The sequence below is a fragment of the Eurypyga helias genome, unplaced genomic scaffold (genome assembly GCF_000690775.1).
Source record: "Eurypyga helias isolate BGI_N326 unplaced genomic scaffold, ASM69077v1 scaffold13292, whole genome shotgun sequence".
Lineage (NCBI taxonomy): Eukaryota > Metazoa > Chordata > Aves > Eurypygiformes > Eurypygidae > Eurypyga > Eurypyga helias.
The window spans coordinates 34,569-50,070 of NW_010236781.1; the positions used below are offsets into that span (position 1 = coordinate 34,569).

At 39.3% G+C, this 15,502-nt stretch overlaps 1 protein-coding gene across 1 annotated transcript in view; it reads left to right on the top strand.

The window, feature by feature from the left end:
- Nucleotides 1-15,502, top strand: part of GRXCR1 (glutaredoxin, cysteine rich 1) — a 39,770-nt gene that overhangs the window by 19,020 nt on the left and 5,248 nt on the right. Inside the window, exon 3 of the mRNA XM_010147229.1 lies at nucleotides 9,272-9,511. Coding sequence (XP_010145531.1) covers nucleotides 9,272-9,511 — 240 coding nt within the window. The remainder of the gene's footprint in view (nucleotides 1-9,271; nucleotides 9,512-15,502) is intronic.

Sequence of the window (15,502 nt, forward strand, 5' to 3'; positions counted from 1 at the left end):
TATCAAACATAACAGATAATCAAACAGTAATAAAACCAGCTTGTAACTCTCCTATTAACACTGTACCTGTAGAAAACAATCGTTTGACTGGTTGGATGCCAGGTTACAGCACACTACAATAGTCTTTCAACATAGAGTAGGCACGGAGGGTAAATATGGAATAACCCTTTGCCAAAGAAAACACATTGTTAGGAGAGGAGCTGGCTGAAGTTTACATGATGTTATCTGCAGAGGTTAAGGTAGCTATTAAACATGTTCGTATTAAATCCACTGTAAATCAACTATGAAAAGTAAAATATACTTATCAAAACCAGAAGCATTTCCCTACTGAAAAGCAGTTTGTTTTGCCAGAAAGAAAAAGTCTTACAGGTTAGCGTTCATTGTCTCGAAAGAGGCATTCTGCAAATACTGTGCTCATAGGTGAAGTAAACCCAACACCTTCCCTCTTCTCTAGCAAGTCTTGTTACTCTGAAATGAAGTGATAAGGGAAGAGGAGGGTAATAGATGAACAGACAGTTTGGTGAGCAGCATCAGAGCAATTTCTAACTTTCTTTACCCTCCCCTTTCCCAATCAGTTTGTTTCAGAGCTGACATTACAGTTATTGAACTTACAGAGAAAAGAACAAGAGTGGATTGTGCCATAGCCCTGCCACTGAAGGCTGAAAAGTGATGAAATTCTCAGTGAAGATGAAGATCAATATTGGAAAAAGCAAGTGTACTTCCCATGTGGTTTGAGGCCAGTATGCTCACCTGAGAAGCAACCACTGTTTCTGGAAAAACGCGTACACTAAGAAACCCCCATGGAACTTAATCCAAGTGAATCTTCACTGATGTGTGCTCAAAAAATGATGGAGTAAGAGCTAGCGAATCATTCTATGAAATTTAATCCTCTTAATGACAAATATTTTCCCTTTACATAGTGTATTCTAGGAAATACTGCAGTTTCATTCACTTCAGATAGCGAATGCCTTGTGAATGGAAGAGCATTCTCTCCATCGTGTTTACTTTTACAGCTCTGCATCTTGGTTATCGATTTGGACTGGCTAAACCACTCCAAATATATCTGTATCATTAGTCAAACTATTTGATAGAAAATGATCATCCTAGAATAATGCTTTCTGTGGCTAATAATCATTGATGCACTTGAAGAAACTAAAGCAACGGGGCAATACCCAAATCCTGATTTTACATGCTACTTAATCAGGGAAACATTTGGCCCCAGTGTCATATTTTGTAGGTGAGATCATAATAAGGTTGAAAGAGAGTATATCAGGTTTCAACTACCTGTTTGGTGTAAGATCCTACAGCACACTTTGCAAATGAAGAGGAAGGTCATCATGTGCCTTGCTGAAACTTGGTTTAGGTATCTTCTGACTGCTGCCTTAAAATTGCAGTGGGAGTTTCCTGCTGTAAATGGCAATGAACTGAATCTGTCTGTCCCAAAAAATAATTTCATATTATTTCTGCATGGTGATTGTGTTGGCTGATGAAAACTTTCTGAAATTAGGTTCTCTAGCTAGCGCTGTTAAGAAAACGTCACTGTCCTGACTTATGTATCAGATTTTTCTGATGTGGATGGATTAAAAAATTTTATTTGTATCGGTAGTCGAAGTTTCAAAGTTATCGACAAATGCAAAGGCTTGCATTTTATCACCTATAAAATACATGGTTGTGCTGAATATGCAGCATAAGATACATCAGGCATCAAAGATACCCTACCATTTCTTCTAAGTCATTATATTTCCTTTGGAAAGTCACTATATTTCCTTTGGAAAGAAAAAGAAACTAATTTAATGAGGACTGTAAGGTATAGAACACTCAACTAGTATAAACAGTTCAGCTATTGCCTGTCTTAACCTACACCCCATGTGCCTGACTAACAAAAGCAGCTTCAGCGATGCTACAGGACAGTCTAGGTGCAACTTCTCTGGCTTCAGGTCCCTTCTGCTGAATACGGGAATAGTTCAAAAAGCTGTAGGGCGTGAGAGGAGATGGTTGGACACTCCTTTTTCAAACAACTACTACTACCTCATGTAAACTGCTGAGGACAAAACTATTTTCAGTAGCTCTTGATCCTGCCCTTCAGACTTTGTCAGCAGTGTACTTGTGCAACAAAGGAATGCTCCTCCTTTCCTACAACCTATGAAACACTGCCCAGGGTCTCAGAGACACTCTCTCTCTTTTTCTCTGTGAAGAATTTCTTGGAGATGTTGAATGGGAAAGTACAAACAAAGAGAAATAAGGAGTGCACAAGCAACAGAGACAAACAAGAACAACAGTCTCATTTCTTCCTGGCAGAACTGCAGACCAGGTTGGAATTACTCACAGGGTTATCTTTTGCTTCTGATTTTCAAAGGTTTCATTTGTTCCTATCATATACAGAACAGCATAAATAATCTAATAAGAAAAGACTGATAGACATTCCAGAGCTTGATAAATAAAATCCAACTAGCATGGACAGATATGGATCTTCTTTCTCCGATCTGAACACTGTAATAAACGCTGCCCTGTCTGATTTTCACAGCATCGCTGTGTCTTGTCGAATGGGGGCCACTTTACTCCCCCTGAGTCAGGGTCACACCTGTAGCAGGCACTTTGACTTTTCTTTACCCACGCAGAGGCATCAGGGTCTAGCAGAGACCTTGAACCCTAGGGAGATAACCCCTTCTCTTACCTGGGCTCGGTCACCTGAGAGCAGGCTGTAGCCTGGTTGTGCGGATGTGTGCTGGATGAAGGGTAATAGGGACACTGGGAGGTGAGCTCAGCTGTAGGCTCTGTGCCTTTGGAACCTGCTGCTAGCTGGAGCATTCCATGGAGTAGGAAGAGGCAAGGTCATGCCCTGCACTCTTTTGCTGTGGTATGTATTTTTTCTGCTTTGAAATGAAAACCCTTTGACATCCCTTGAACAGGGGTCTGTGCCAGAAGATATGTGGGAAAGCCTACAGTGGCAGAAAAAAGGTGTGATGCTATATTCTGTTATCTGAGGAGCAGACATAGTGTTAGAGGATGGAAAGCCCTCCTTTTGGATTTTTTAATATTCAGTCAAGTGATTTTAGGATGAAAAGCACAGTATAAATATCCCATGCAACATTATTATTACTTTTGTTATTTTCACTGACATCCCCAAGATTGACATACAGCCTGAAAAGTACAAATTAACTACAGGTGTATATAAATATACTTTACCAATATCTTAGGTATAATATTTATGTTACGCTGTGGTGGTTGAACAGTTTTGAGGTTGCTAACCTTAAGGAGGTTATACTGTGCTATTTTACCATCAGCAGTAAGTGGTGGGTGTGTAGATAAGAGAGGACAGTCACCCAAGAGTTAGCAGATCAAAGAATTCTGGTTCTTGATGGATCACAGCCCTTCTCAGTAAGTGTGACCAACTCTTCAGAGCTGACACTGAAACAGGAAAAAATAAGGTGTTTCCTGCTGTGTTTTGGGATGCTCAATCAGGCAGAGGAGTCTGTGCTCCTATACAGCTTTTGGAAATGAATGTATTCCTAAGGCTACTCTTTGTGGGGTTGGCGAGTGCCAGAACATAGGCAAACAAAAAGGGCACAGATATTTGTGCTATTTTAAAAGCTGAACTGACCTGACCACATTCTTGAGGAAAGCAAAACTAATATCCCTATTTGGGAGTGTCCCAGACTCTCTGGCTACCTTGTTTATGAGTGCAGATCTTGATGCACTTTCAAATCAGTATCAATAGGCTTTCCCAGCTTGCTGATGGTTGTGAGGATGATAACTGGTGTTATCATCTTACTGTCCCAACAATATAGGATTGCAGACTCAAAATCCTACAGTTATGGTTCCTGTAATTACCCAAACTGGATAAGAAAAAGTGTTTTTGAGGCAATGAATTTAAGAGAAGGCCAGTAAATGCTTTGGTTTGAGCATATGACTTGCACTACTCTAGAAATTTAGTCTTTATTCTCCTGACCTCTACTAAAATGCAGTTTCTGAATTTAATAAAGTTTAAGCTCAGAATTTTCTTGAATATTGATATAGTGCCAGCTCCTTGAAGACAATGCAAACAGGACTATAGCCTTAACGTAATAAAGCACTTAAGAAAGTCCTTAAATTTAAATTGAAGTGTGAGAGCCCATGGAGGCTTGGAACTGCAAATAGTGAAGTGAAAGGGAATGTGATTTCATACTGAGAGTGCAGCCATAGCTGGGAACTGCTTGCAATTCCTCTTGTGCACGTAAACAGACCTTGTCTGCCAAAGAAAAATGTTTTACTTTGCTCGATGAGGTCTGTTTGTTGGAAGAGGTCTTCTGAGCAGCAAATCAGTTCTTCCTGAAAAATGTCATTAAACCTTTGATTTGAACCAGGCAATCAACGAAGACAGACAGAAGGGACTATGCTGCAGTGATGGCAAATATTGTAGCTTTCACTAGAACACAGACCTTCAATCTCCAGCCATCTCACTCAAAGGATGTTGTACATTTTCATTTAAACAGCGACATGATGAAAAGTATGACTTTTTATTATGGAAAACATGTATGTTCTGATGACGTGTCATGTAGAAAAAATGGAAACATTTTGGTGATAGCTTTTTACTTCAAATAATCTTTCAGAAAATATTCATTACTTTTAGTATACACTTTGAAAGCATTTAAAACTCAAAAGCCAGTAAAAGCTTTTCAGTCTTGCAGAAGTGAAATGTTTAATTTTTTTTTTGTTGTTTTTGTTGGTTTTTATTTTTTTCACAGAACTTCTTCAAAAAGACAGTTGTGGCTGTTTTCTTCCCTTCTGTTTCTGAGTGGAAAATAAAAACTAAAAGTCTAAAACAGATTGTGGTCAGAAAATGTGTGTTAGATGATAATTCTTTTTGCCACTTCGTAATTGATTCTAATTCAAACTATTAGCTATGCTAAACACATTATAAGGGAGCATCTTAATTCAAAGCTTCTAGATACCACAGAATAACAGAATGGTTTGGGTTGGGAAGGACCTTAAAGATCATCTAGTTCCAACCCCCTGCCATGGGCAGAGACACCTTGCACTAGACCAGGTTGCTCAAAGCCTCATCCAGCCTGGCATATATATGCAGACACGCATAAAAATATGTATGTATGCACATATATACATACACACACTCACTCACATCTCTATACACTAATTTTCTCTTGCTCCTCATTTTCTTTAGATGTTCAATGCCGCATTTACTCACTGAAGCATGTGCGGTGCAGGGTTTGTAATGCGCTCTAGATTCCTGTCTCAGACAACTTAGTGGACAGCAGATACTTCTGCCAGTCTGATACTATCTAATTACATAGGCAAGGGGTACATATTTCAGTAGGACACTCTGAGATGTGGAAAGATGATATTCTGACACAGAGAAGGGCATATCAGCCATTGATTTAGGTCACAGAAGCAATTCACTACTGCATGAATAACATTAGTTGAATGTTATATCCAAACATAGTAAAACCCTTTAAAAATCTCGTATGTAATAAAGGTTGGCATTAACATTTCAGCTTTTGCCAAAGTTTTATACCAGCCCATTAATCTTAGCAGAAAAATATTCTGCTTTTGCTAGAATGCAGTTACTTGTATAATGCATAAAATAGGGCTAGGTTTTGAGGGTTTTATTTTGCATTTGTTATAGGAAACAAGTTGGGAAAAGGATAAGTACTTTAAAAGAACAAAGTCTTTTGCGGGGGATGCCACCACTGAAATAACATATATATGGATAGACTGTAAATAGCTATTCTTTGCACACCAATGAGGTAAAGACACACGCTTATACCTTCTATTCAGAAGGAGGATAACAATACAAATAATCCCAATACTACTTTTCTAGTGCTGCTGCCATAGCTTTTATTTGCAACCAAATAAAAATGGGGTCAACACCATGAATATTCCTCTTACCGCTGGGCTTGTCTGTTTACTTGGTTGCAGACATAGTCACATACAGAAATTAAAAAAAAAAAAATGTTACCACTGTTTTATGAACGATGACCTTATACCCAAGGTGCAGCAGTGGTCTTTACACCACAAGTAGAAATGCATTGGCGTGGGCCAGTTCCACAGCTCTGAGCTGTGCTGCAAAAATATCCGTGTGATGAGTTTTGGTCCAAAGAAAAAGAGCCACTCAAAGTCAGCGAGGCAGACATAAACATGTCATAAAAGATATTAAAGAAAATCTACAGCCTTGGGAAAGCAATTCATGGCAAATATGCTGAAGAAATAATCTAGCATTACTATTCAGTAATTCATGTTATAAATTCCTCTCACAAATAGGAGGGTGAGTGATATGTGGTCAGGCTGGGGGCTATGGTCAGGGCCAGGGTAGCTGTGGGACCAGTAGAGAAACACGGATGGGTTTTGCTGCTCTTTCGGTTGCAGCTGGATCCAGAAGCCAGGGATGAGATACAGCAGAGAAGGTAAGAACCCAGAGATGGCAGTGGGAGCTTTATGGCATACGTATTTAACTGGCTGGTTTCAATAAGAATCCCATATACAGGAAGTGCGAGAAAGGGGTCAATATATGTTGCTCCAAATCTTTTGGTTCGTTCATCTGTCCAACTTCCACAACCTAAGTAAAGTTTTTTCATGCCCATTAACCAGAGAATTCCCTTCTCTTTAACTTCAGCTAAAATGTGCATTTGTGAATCATACGAGATGATTCTAATTTGAAGTTTGTTACACAAGATTGTAAAAGTTAAAATGTCTTTCTATTAATCTGTTTACATTGCTTGTCATTATTTATTATGTTTTTGCCACAGTTCCAACCTAAGAAGGAAAAGCACAATATTCAAACATTACTCTGCTGATTTACTTTTAGAGTGTATTCTAGTCACTAAATATTGCAGGTTGTAGTCATTGAATTAGGTCACGAAATAGGAATTAGTAGAGATTCTCATTAAGAAAAAACATGTACATATCTCCAACTGTCTTGACTCCTATTTTTAATTGCCGATGTGATTTGAGACAGGTGACAGGAAGGATTTTCCCTGGTATGATGAAGTCCTGCCAAGGATAAGTTCTGTGTGTTTGTAGCACAGAATACAAAGTGTTTACTAAAATTTCCCTAAATAATTATTTAGTCAATGCCCTTGATACTTCTGTGCAGGGCAAACACGGGTATTTTTTCAATACCACATTAGGAAAAAATAAACGAATATGCATAAAAGTGACTTTGCATACACATCTTCCACTTGATATCTTTCCAGATCACTTTACAACTCTCCATTTTTCCGAGTCTTCAGCTGCTTATTTGTATGCTGTAGGGACACCACAGACCTGATGCTCCGCTAGATAATGACTGTCTGTATCTGTGCTGCCAGCCGCTGGTGTCTGGGAACAAACAGCATTAGAGATCAGAGCCATGAAGGAACAAGAATTTCCATCCTGTTGAATAGTTTTCCACTTGAAAATCTATTTTCCCTCCGAAGAGGAGAAAACAATGAGTTTGTGAAATTATCCTTTCCAGGAATATTTTATGAACTCCTTCTGGTTACAAAAGGCTGAACTCATCTTCCTTCCAGCAACCCATGCATGGTTACTAAAATATTTGTTAGTGTTTGTGTAGAGTACTTGTCTTATAATTAGGGGACAAGCTGATCCTCTCACTTGGTATGTGTGAAAATATGATGGGGAAGAGTCAACGCTGCAGTAGCGACATAACAGATTTTCAACCTAGAAAACAGGCTGGAGAAAAGTAGCCCACTTTTTATAACATTTGTTCCTAAAACTGAATTTCTGACATCGATTCAAAGAGAAATAAATACTGACCTATCACAACATGCTTCCTTCCCAGAACGGGAGACAGAACTGATCAACTACATATGTTCGCAATTACACTTTCAGTGGTCTATAAGTGACCTGTAAAATGCAAGTGTTTTTCCTCAGAACTCTTCACTGTACGTCAAAGCTTGTAAACACCTTCTAAGCAGAATATGCTTTTCACAATGACTTTTTTTTGCATTTACATAGTAACATAACTCGTGACTTCATTACTTGGCAAAACCTGCAATGGCATCTACCCAACTTTACAACTATGTCTTTGCATTTATTATATTACATAGCTCAAAAATGATTTATTTGCTTATCAAGGTAAATTTTTCATAGGTTGTTACAGTGCATTACAGTTATCTTTGTCTATTATTTTATAACTGGTTTTACTCCTGGAATACTGCTGAAATGATTAAATATAATTTGCTGAATATAGTGGATAATTAAAAAAAGCTTGGAAATGCCTTCTCACCTTTAAACAAAGCTAGGATTTTAGCTGTTTGTCTGAACATACTTTTGTTTAAAGCAATGGTTTTTGGGCTTTTTGAAAATGTACCACTCTCTTAGACAAATTAATCCCTGTAGTATTTACCCTCCCTAATTGTTTTCATCCCAGAAAGAAAAGATGTGGCATAAACTTTTACATATGAAGAAGTGGGGTAAAGGGTAAAATCTGAATTGTAGTATTTACAGTTCAAGAAATTTAAACTTATTACAGCCAAGGGAACTGCTTCCCCTAGCTGCATCGGGCTTTGTGTCAGACACTGAATGCACACAAAATGTACTTTTTTATTGTTGGTTGGATGCTAGAGTAATTTGACATGGAACCCCACTAAAAATTAGTGATACATCTGTCCCCTCTGTAGTCATAATCTAGTGCAGCATGAAGACACCTAAAATTTTCTAAGTTAGTGTTGGCTCATGGTTGTGATGGAGTTTTGCTTAAAGGAGGCTGTCAGCAACACCTGAGCTAGCAATTTTAGACTTAGTCTGGGTACTACCAGACTGTATTTGTGAAAACACGTTTTAGAGATGAATCAGACATCTCTAAAAACAGCAGGGTCAGGGGAGTCCTACGTTGACATCACTACTGCAGCTGTGAAGAATTTGTGCTTTAATAGATGAGAAGGATATAACCCACTGCTTGGGGAAGGAGGGGTGACTGTGTACAGGACAACAGCAAAAGGGTGATGACTTATTCACATTTTGAAGTCCACCAGGATCTAAAATATATCTGTTTCTTGAAGAAGCTGGGCTTGATTCACCATCCCCAAGCCTTACTCAAAAAAAACAGAGTTGTACATCACTTATATAAACAGATTAAATTGCCTTAAGCTGATGATTGCAAGAATTTAAATCCCCCCCCTTCCATCTTCACATTTGAAAGAAGTACACTGTTGGATTGTGATTTCCAGATGCATATTTTTGCTTAAATAATATTCTAAATGAAATTGCTCAGTACTTGGAAGCTATTAACACTTTATTTAATGTAATTGGATTTTTTTTTTTCTTTTTCCAGGTATCAACAGTGCTAGAATTTGGCCGTATAGTAATTTATACTACGAGCCTTCGTGTGGTGAGAACCACTTTTGAAAGATGCGAACTGGTTAGAAAGATCTTTCAAAATCACAGAGTTAAATTTGAAGAAAAAAACATTGCTCTGAACAGTGATTACGGAAAAGAACTAGATGAAAGATGCAGGAGGGTCTGTGAAGTTCCTTCACTCCCTGTTGTGTTTATCGATGGCCATTACCTTGGGGTAAGTGAAGCACGAACCTATGTTTTATTCTGCAGTCTGGAAGAACAGATTAAAATCTTGATGAATGAGAAGCAGAAAACTGAGAAATTTAGAACAATTTAGAAAATGCTTTGCAAAGCTAGAATGATGGTAACAGTCAAATACAGAGATACATTTGTGGTATGTGCAGCACAGATCCACACCGACAGATTTGATCTGAAAATGCAGGGGATGACGGGAAGGCTATCAAGAGGAGAATAAGGTGCAGTAATACAATCCAAGCTATTCTGTGTTTCTTAAAATATAGCTTGTCTTTGTAGTTGAAACCATGCAAATCTAGAGAAATGGATTTTTTTTTTCCTCATGGGAACCTGTATATATGATTGACCCAGGAAGATGAACACACATAACAAAAACCTGTCTTTTAGTAATAACTGCTTGGGATGTCAGACCTTAAACAGCCACTGAATTTTATATGATGTAGTCTGTATCAGGCAACTGTAATGAACTGAACATTGTTTTAGGCACAAGTTTGGTTTAAATCTAGTTTTAGAAAAGTCTGGGAGTAAAAGAGAGAAGAAAACCAGCCCAACTCTGCCCTGTTGCAAGACATAAATTCTAAATAAAAAACGATAATCCAAGTTTGTACTCTGGTAGTCTGCGTCTAAAAACCTGTTGATATTTGAAATCACCTTTTCATTTTAAGGCCAGCCTGTACTTTTGAAATGTATTTCTCAGCAACTGAAAAAATCAAAATTTATAAGAAAAATATTCTGGAAAGTGGCAGAAAGGAAACTGCTTGAGAGCTCAGAGAAGGTATTTGTCTCGAGCAGTAGAAGACTAGCAATTAGCATAAACAGTGAGACTGTGATTTGTGAAGGCAAACTATATTTAAACACAGCGGGGTTATTTGTGTTCGTATTGCTTAACACTTTCATTTTCACAAAAGATTTAAGTAACTAATTGAAATATAAACAGCAACCAGGGCATAATTGATATTAGACCTGTATAAACACTCAAATACTCATTCTCCCCTTTCTTCCCATCCCCTTCCACACACTTGGTGTGCTGTGCTTGAGCTGGGCTTCCCTGAGCACTTTATCATATGCATTTGCTTGCACAGGGCTCACCAGGCCACTGCAGCAGCTGCAACTTTGCTGGTGTGCAAAATATTAGCAGACAGTCAATTTTACTGCCTAGTAGAGAATGTTTTTATCAAAAAACCTGAGTTGGAGAGTTCTCAAGCCAGCCAGGAAGAGAATTGTTTCATTCAAAAGCAGCTTAAAATTCAACAAGATTCAGACTAAGATTTGCTCACCTAATTACCACGTTAAAAACAGAAGTAATGAGTTATGACTGAGCCCAAGAAAACCTCAGTCCGCATGTGATCAATTTGCTGAAAGAATTCAGTTAAAATACTGAAAAGGATTGAATAAATTATTTGTTCAGCCCTAGGTGAAGTCTGGTTACAGTCATGGTGTGATGGATGGTCCATTAATTCACTGCTGCCTTTTTGGGTTTTTCACAAGATCATGGGAAACTTGTCTTTCAACAGAGGAAAAAAAGTGTAACAAGCAACACAATTTCATTAAAACCACTTATATATTGTATGAGATATTTTGGAGTGGTATATAAAGATGGGCAAGTGAATTAGGAAGCTAGCTGTCTGTAGGAGAGGCAAATATCTAGCTGCCCAGCTACCTGCTGGCAGGTACTCCCCAAGTCGTACTTTCTGTATTCAAAAAAAAAGAAGAAAGAGTTTGTTGTTCTGGTCTAGAGATATTTAGTACAGAAAGGCAACTCCATTCTCATTGTTTAACACATGAAAAAAAAAAAAGTATTGCTCTTCAAAACCAGAACAAAACCAGGCTTAGGGTATGTTTTATTTAATCTTTTTAATTTTGCTTTTTTAAAAAAAATTAAATTGATGAGGCACACCGTGGTTACATGGAGCAGACAAGCTCCAGGAGAGGATCAGTTATTCCACATAACAGCGACATCATTTGTGGAGCATCTGCTTTGTGGGCAGGGAGAAGTCCAGGAGATGCCTGCTCTGCTCGGGGGGAGCATTATGGCCAGCCAGGATTTTGCTCTGCCAATGTGGGTGCCCCTCAGCGGTGCTCACTGGTGAGGCTTCTGCCCTCCCCTGCTCCCCACTCATTATCACCATACGAGGGGGCACTGCTGCTTTGGTTCTGCTGCTACAGCATCGCTTCCCAACGTGCTTTAAATGATCGAGGATGGGAAAACCATGTTCAGTGTGAGCAGAACCCACTGTGGGTGCCAAGGGGAGCCCCGTGGGTGGCAGAGCGATGGGAAGGGAAAGTCCCAAGGACAGCCTGGAACTCACACTGTCAGGGAACCTCTGTCCACACACACTGTTTGGTAAATATGGGAACCCCCTTTTTTATTCCTCTGTCTTAATATGGCTTCATGAGAGGCTGGCAGTTAGGAAGTGAAATAAGGATCGGGGAGGGGGGGAAGGACTTTGCATACGTAGGAGGTTTCAAATATTGAATGAGCCTTCCAGGATGTGGCAATGAGGTGGTGACCCCCCACCTATGTCAATGTCTGGGGAATGTGGCACCTTAAGAAGACAATGCATCAGTAAGTTGGCTGGAACCTGTGCTGGGCTCCTGTTTCATTAAAATGCGATTGAAAACTAATTACAGAATTCGGTCTCATTGGTAACAGTGGACATTTCTATAATGCCTTTTATGATAATTATCTTCTGATATGTAAATGCAACACAGAAATTGAGAACCCTGGTGTGTCAGTAAATTAATCATGCAATATTTTTTCTCTCTGTCTGTCTCTCTCTTTTTTTCTGTCTCTCTTTTAAAAATTTGGAATATTTATTTCCTGGCAAATCTCACTGAAGGAGATTGCATGTAGCAATACAAAGGAAAATCTATATTGAGCCAGGCACCTTTCAATGAGTCATAAGGAGTAAAAAACCCAACTCCTAATTAAAATATGAACAGTTTGAAAAGGGACAAGATTATTTTTAATGAGCTAAATGTAACAAAAGCAGCGGAACACAGCATAGGTGCATCTGATAGAGTGTACAGCATCCGAGCCATTCGGAAGCAAGCACACAGTGGTTAGAGCACTGCAGGCTGTGTGGATAAATCTTCACCGTGCTGTGGAATTTATCATTGCCTGCACAGGGGGAATGAATAAAGCCCGCAACTTGGGCAGAAGCAATAGAAAGCTATTTATTTAGCATCCATATTTAGCCCTTCAAGCAAAGTCCTGTGTGCTGCAGGACAGCAGTTTTTTAATCTTCTTATTTTTTCCTGATTGAATCATTGTATTTCCTGACACTTGCTGTCTAAATATCAGTCTTTAGGAAATTGCAGGTTCTTTCTGCAGCCTGCTCTTTACCAGCTGATCCAATCCCTTCTTTTCACCTGAGGCTGTCTCCATCTGAAATGGAATTATGCCATCTGCTGGGACACCACAGCAGAATAAAAAATGACTTCCAAAACCCAGAAAGCAATACATTAAAAAAATAAATAAAAAAATGGAGCATTCATTTACTCTTTTACAAAAGCACACAGGACCATTAGAGGTTTATGTAGAGGTATGTAAAGGCTCAGTCTGGTGGAAAAGGGGTGCACATAAAAAAAGGCAAATAGATTTAATCTTTAGTAAATATGTTAGTTCACTGCATTTAAAAAAATGTTTTATTTTTCATGTTAAATATGTGAATTCAGTATTCACCTGCCATATGAACCTACTTGAATTTTTTCAAATATGTGAATTTAATTTTTATTTTCCTGAAGAAACTCTTTCCTATTTAGTGTTACCAGCTGTAATGAATTCACAATGGCATGAGATTTACAGTAAAATTTATTTATTTCACTCATAAATTGGGCTTGTTCAGCCTGGAGAAGAGAAGGCTCCTGGGAGACCTTATAGCACCTTCCAGTACCTGAAGGGGCTACAAGGAGGCTCGGGGGGACTTTTTACAAGGGCCTGTAGTGACAGGACAAGGGGTAACGGGTTTAAATTGAAAGTGGGGAGGTTTAGATTAGATATCAGGAAGAAGTTCTTCCTGGAGAGGGTGGTGAGGCACTGGAACAGGTTGCCCAGAGAAGCTGTGGATGCCCCATCCCTGGAAGTGTTCAAGGCCAGGCTGGATGAGGCTGTGAGCAACCTGGTCTAGTGGAAGGTGTCCCTGCCCATGGCAAGGGGGTTGGAACTAGATGGTCTTTAAGGTCCCTTCCAACCCAAACCATTCTGTGATTCTATAAGTTATTATTACTTCTTAAGAATGGTGAGGATATTTTTGTAATTGACTTTTAAAAAATATCTCTGTAACCTACTTTTTGTTATGCAAGTGCTAACATTTCCCATTTTGCTACTGTCTAGTGGCCATGTATTATTAGTAGCTCCCAATTGCCTCCATATTTTGTAAAATATTCTCCTGACCTCCACTTGATGGGGTGGATATGAATGGCTCTGTGGCAGGAAAACTATGAGGTAATTATTGCATTGAGTCACCTGGCATTTAGCAACTTATTTCCTCCATTTTGCAGGTTACCATTTCAGGAACAGTAGGGTTTTATTAATCTGATAGATCTTTGCATATCATTCTTTTGGTTTTTTGCATATCAAATCCAACATTTCTGGTGCTGGTACTATACAGCAGTGTTAATTTTCTCAGTTTATGGACAGGTTTCCAGGCATTTAGCCATATTCCCTTCGTGTCAGCTGCAAAGGGGCACCTCCTTGAGAGAGGTGTAGATTTGTAGGCTGAAAAGCATGTGAATTTTGAGCCAAGACAGGGGTATATACAGCCTGTATCCTTGGTAACCCACAGAGAAAATCATGGGAGGTCCAGTAAGGGAAAGGTGTGTGATTGCATTCTGCTGCATTAGAAAGAGACCTTGCCCATAAACTTAGCAAAAGTTTGGTTTTAAGGAAATAAGAGGTGCAATTTAGCTGCACAGCAAGTGTGTCCACAAGAAAGATGTTGCAGTGCTGTGTTGATTTTTGCCTGCATATAAGGAAGGATGTGGACGAGAGGCTGCTTCCCAAAATCAGCAGGTATTCTAGTGCAGCCAAACGCAGAGCCATGTATATACATGTATTCCTTGATGAACAATTACATTGTGGAAATGGTAACGGGTGACATCCAAGATGACAGGTGAGTACGACTGGTATAGTGACAGAACAGAGCTGGAGCCGTAGGAAACTTAGTGGAGTTTGGATTTACCCTATTTCTGCAATTAGTGGGACAATACCTGAAACACGATGCTAATTTCTGGACGGTCTCAAGAGAAAACTGTGAAAACATTTTGAAGAATAAAAATAGTCTAGAAAACCTGTTGAGTGATTTAGCAAAGTCTATGACATTTCCTTGCCAGAAGAAGGGCAAAAGTCTGTGTGCAGCCTCCTGGGCACCTCCACCAGAGTAGAGAGCTATTGAAGTTAGTATATAAAGGATTAACAGGCTGGTGCTTTAGAATTTAACTGGTTAACAAAACTGAAAACTCACTTCTCTCTGCTGCTTTTCTAAATGTTACAGCCACTGTCCCTTGTGCTCCTTATTTGAGTCTTAGCCATGACAGAATAATGTTTCACATCCCTTTGTGGTTTAACCCCAGCTGACAACTGAGCCCCATACAGCTGCTTGTTCACTCCCCCCTTGGGATGGGGGAGAGAATTGGAAGGGTAAAGGTGAGAAAACTCATGGGTTGAGACAAAGGCAGTTTAAGAAGTAAAGTAAAAGCTGTGTGCAAGCAAAGCAAAACAATTAATTTACTCACCACTTCCCATGATCAGACAGGTGTTCACCCACTTCCAGGAAAGCAGGGCTCCATGATGTGTAACCATTACTGGGGAAGACAAACACCATCACTCCAAACAACCCCCCACCAGGTTCCTTCTTCTTCTCCCAGCTTTGTATGCTGAGCATGATGACATGTGGTATGGAATATCCCTTTGGTCAGCTGGGGTCAGCTATTGTGAGAAGCAGAAAAGGCCTTGACTCTGTGTAAGCAC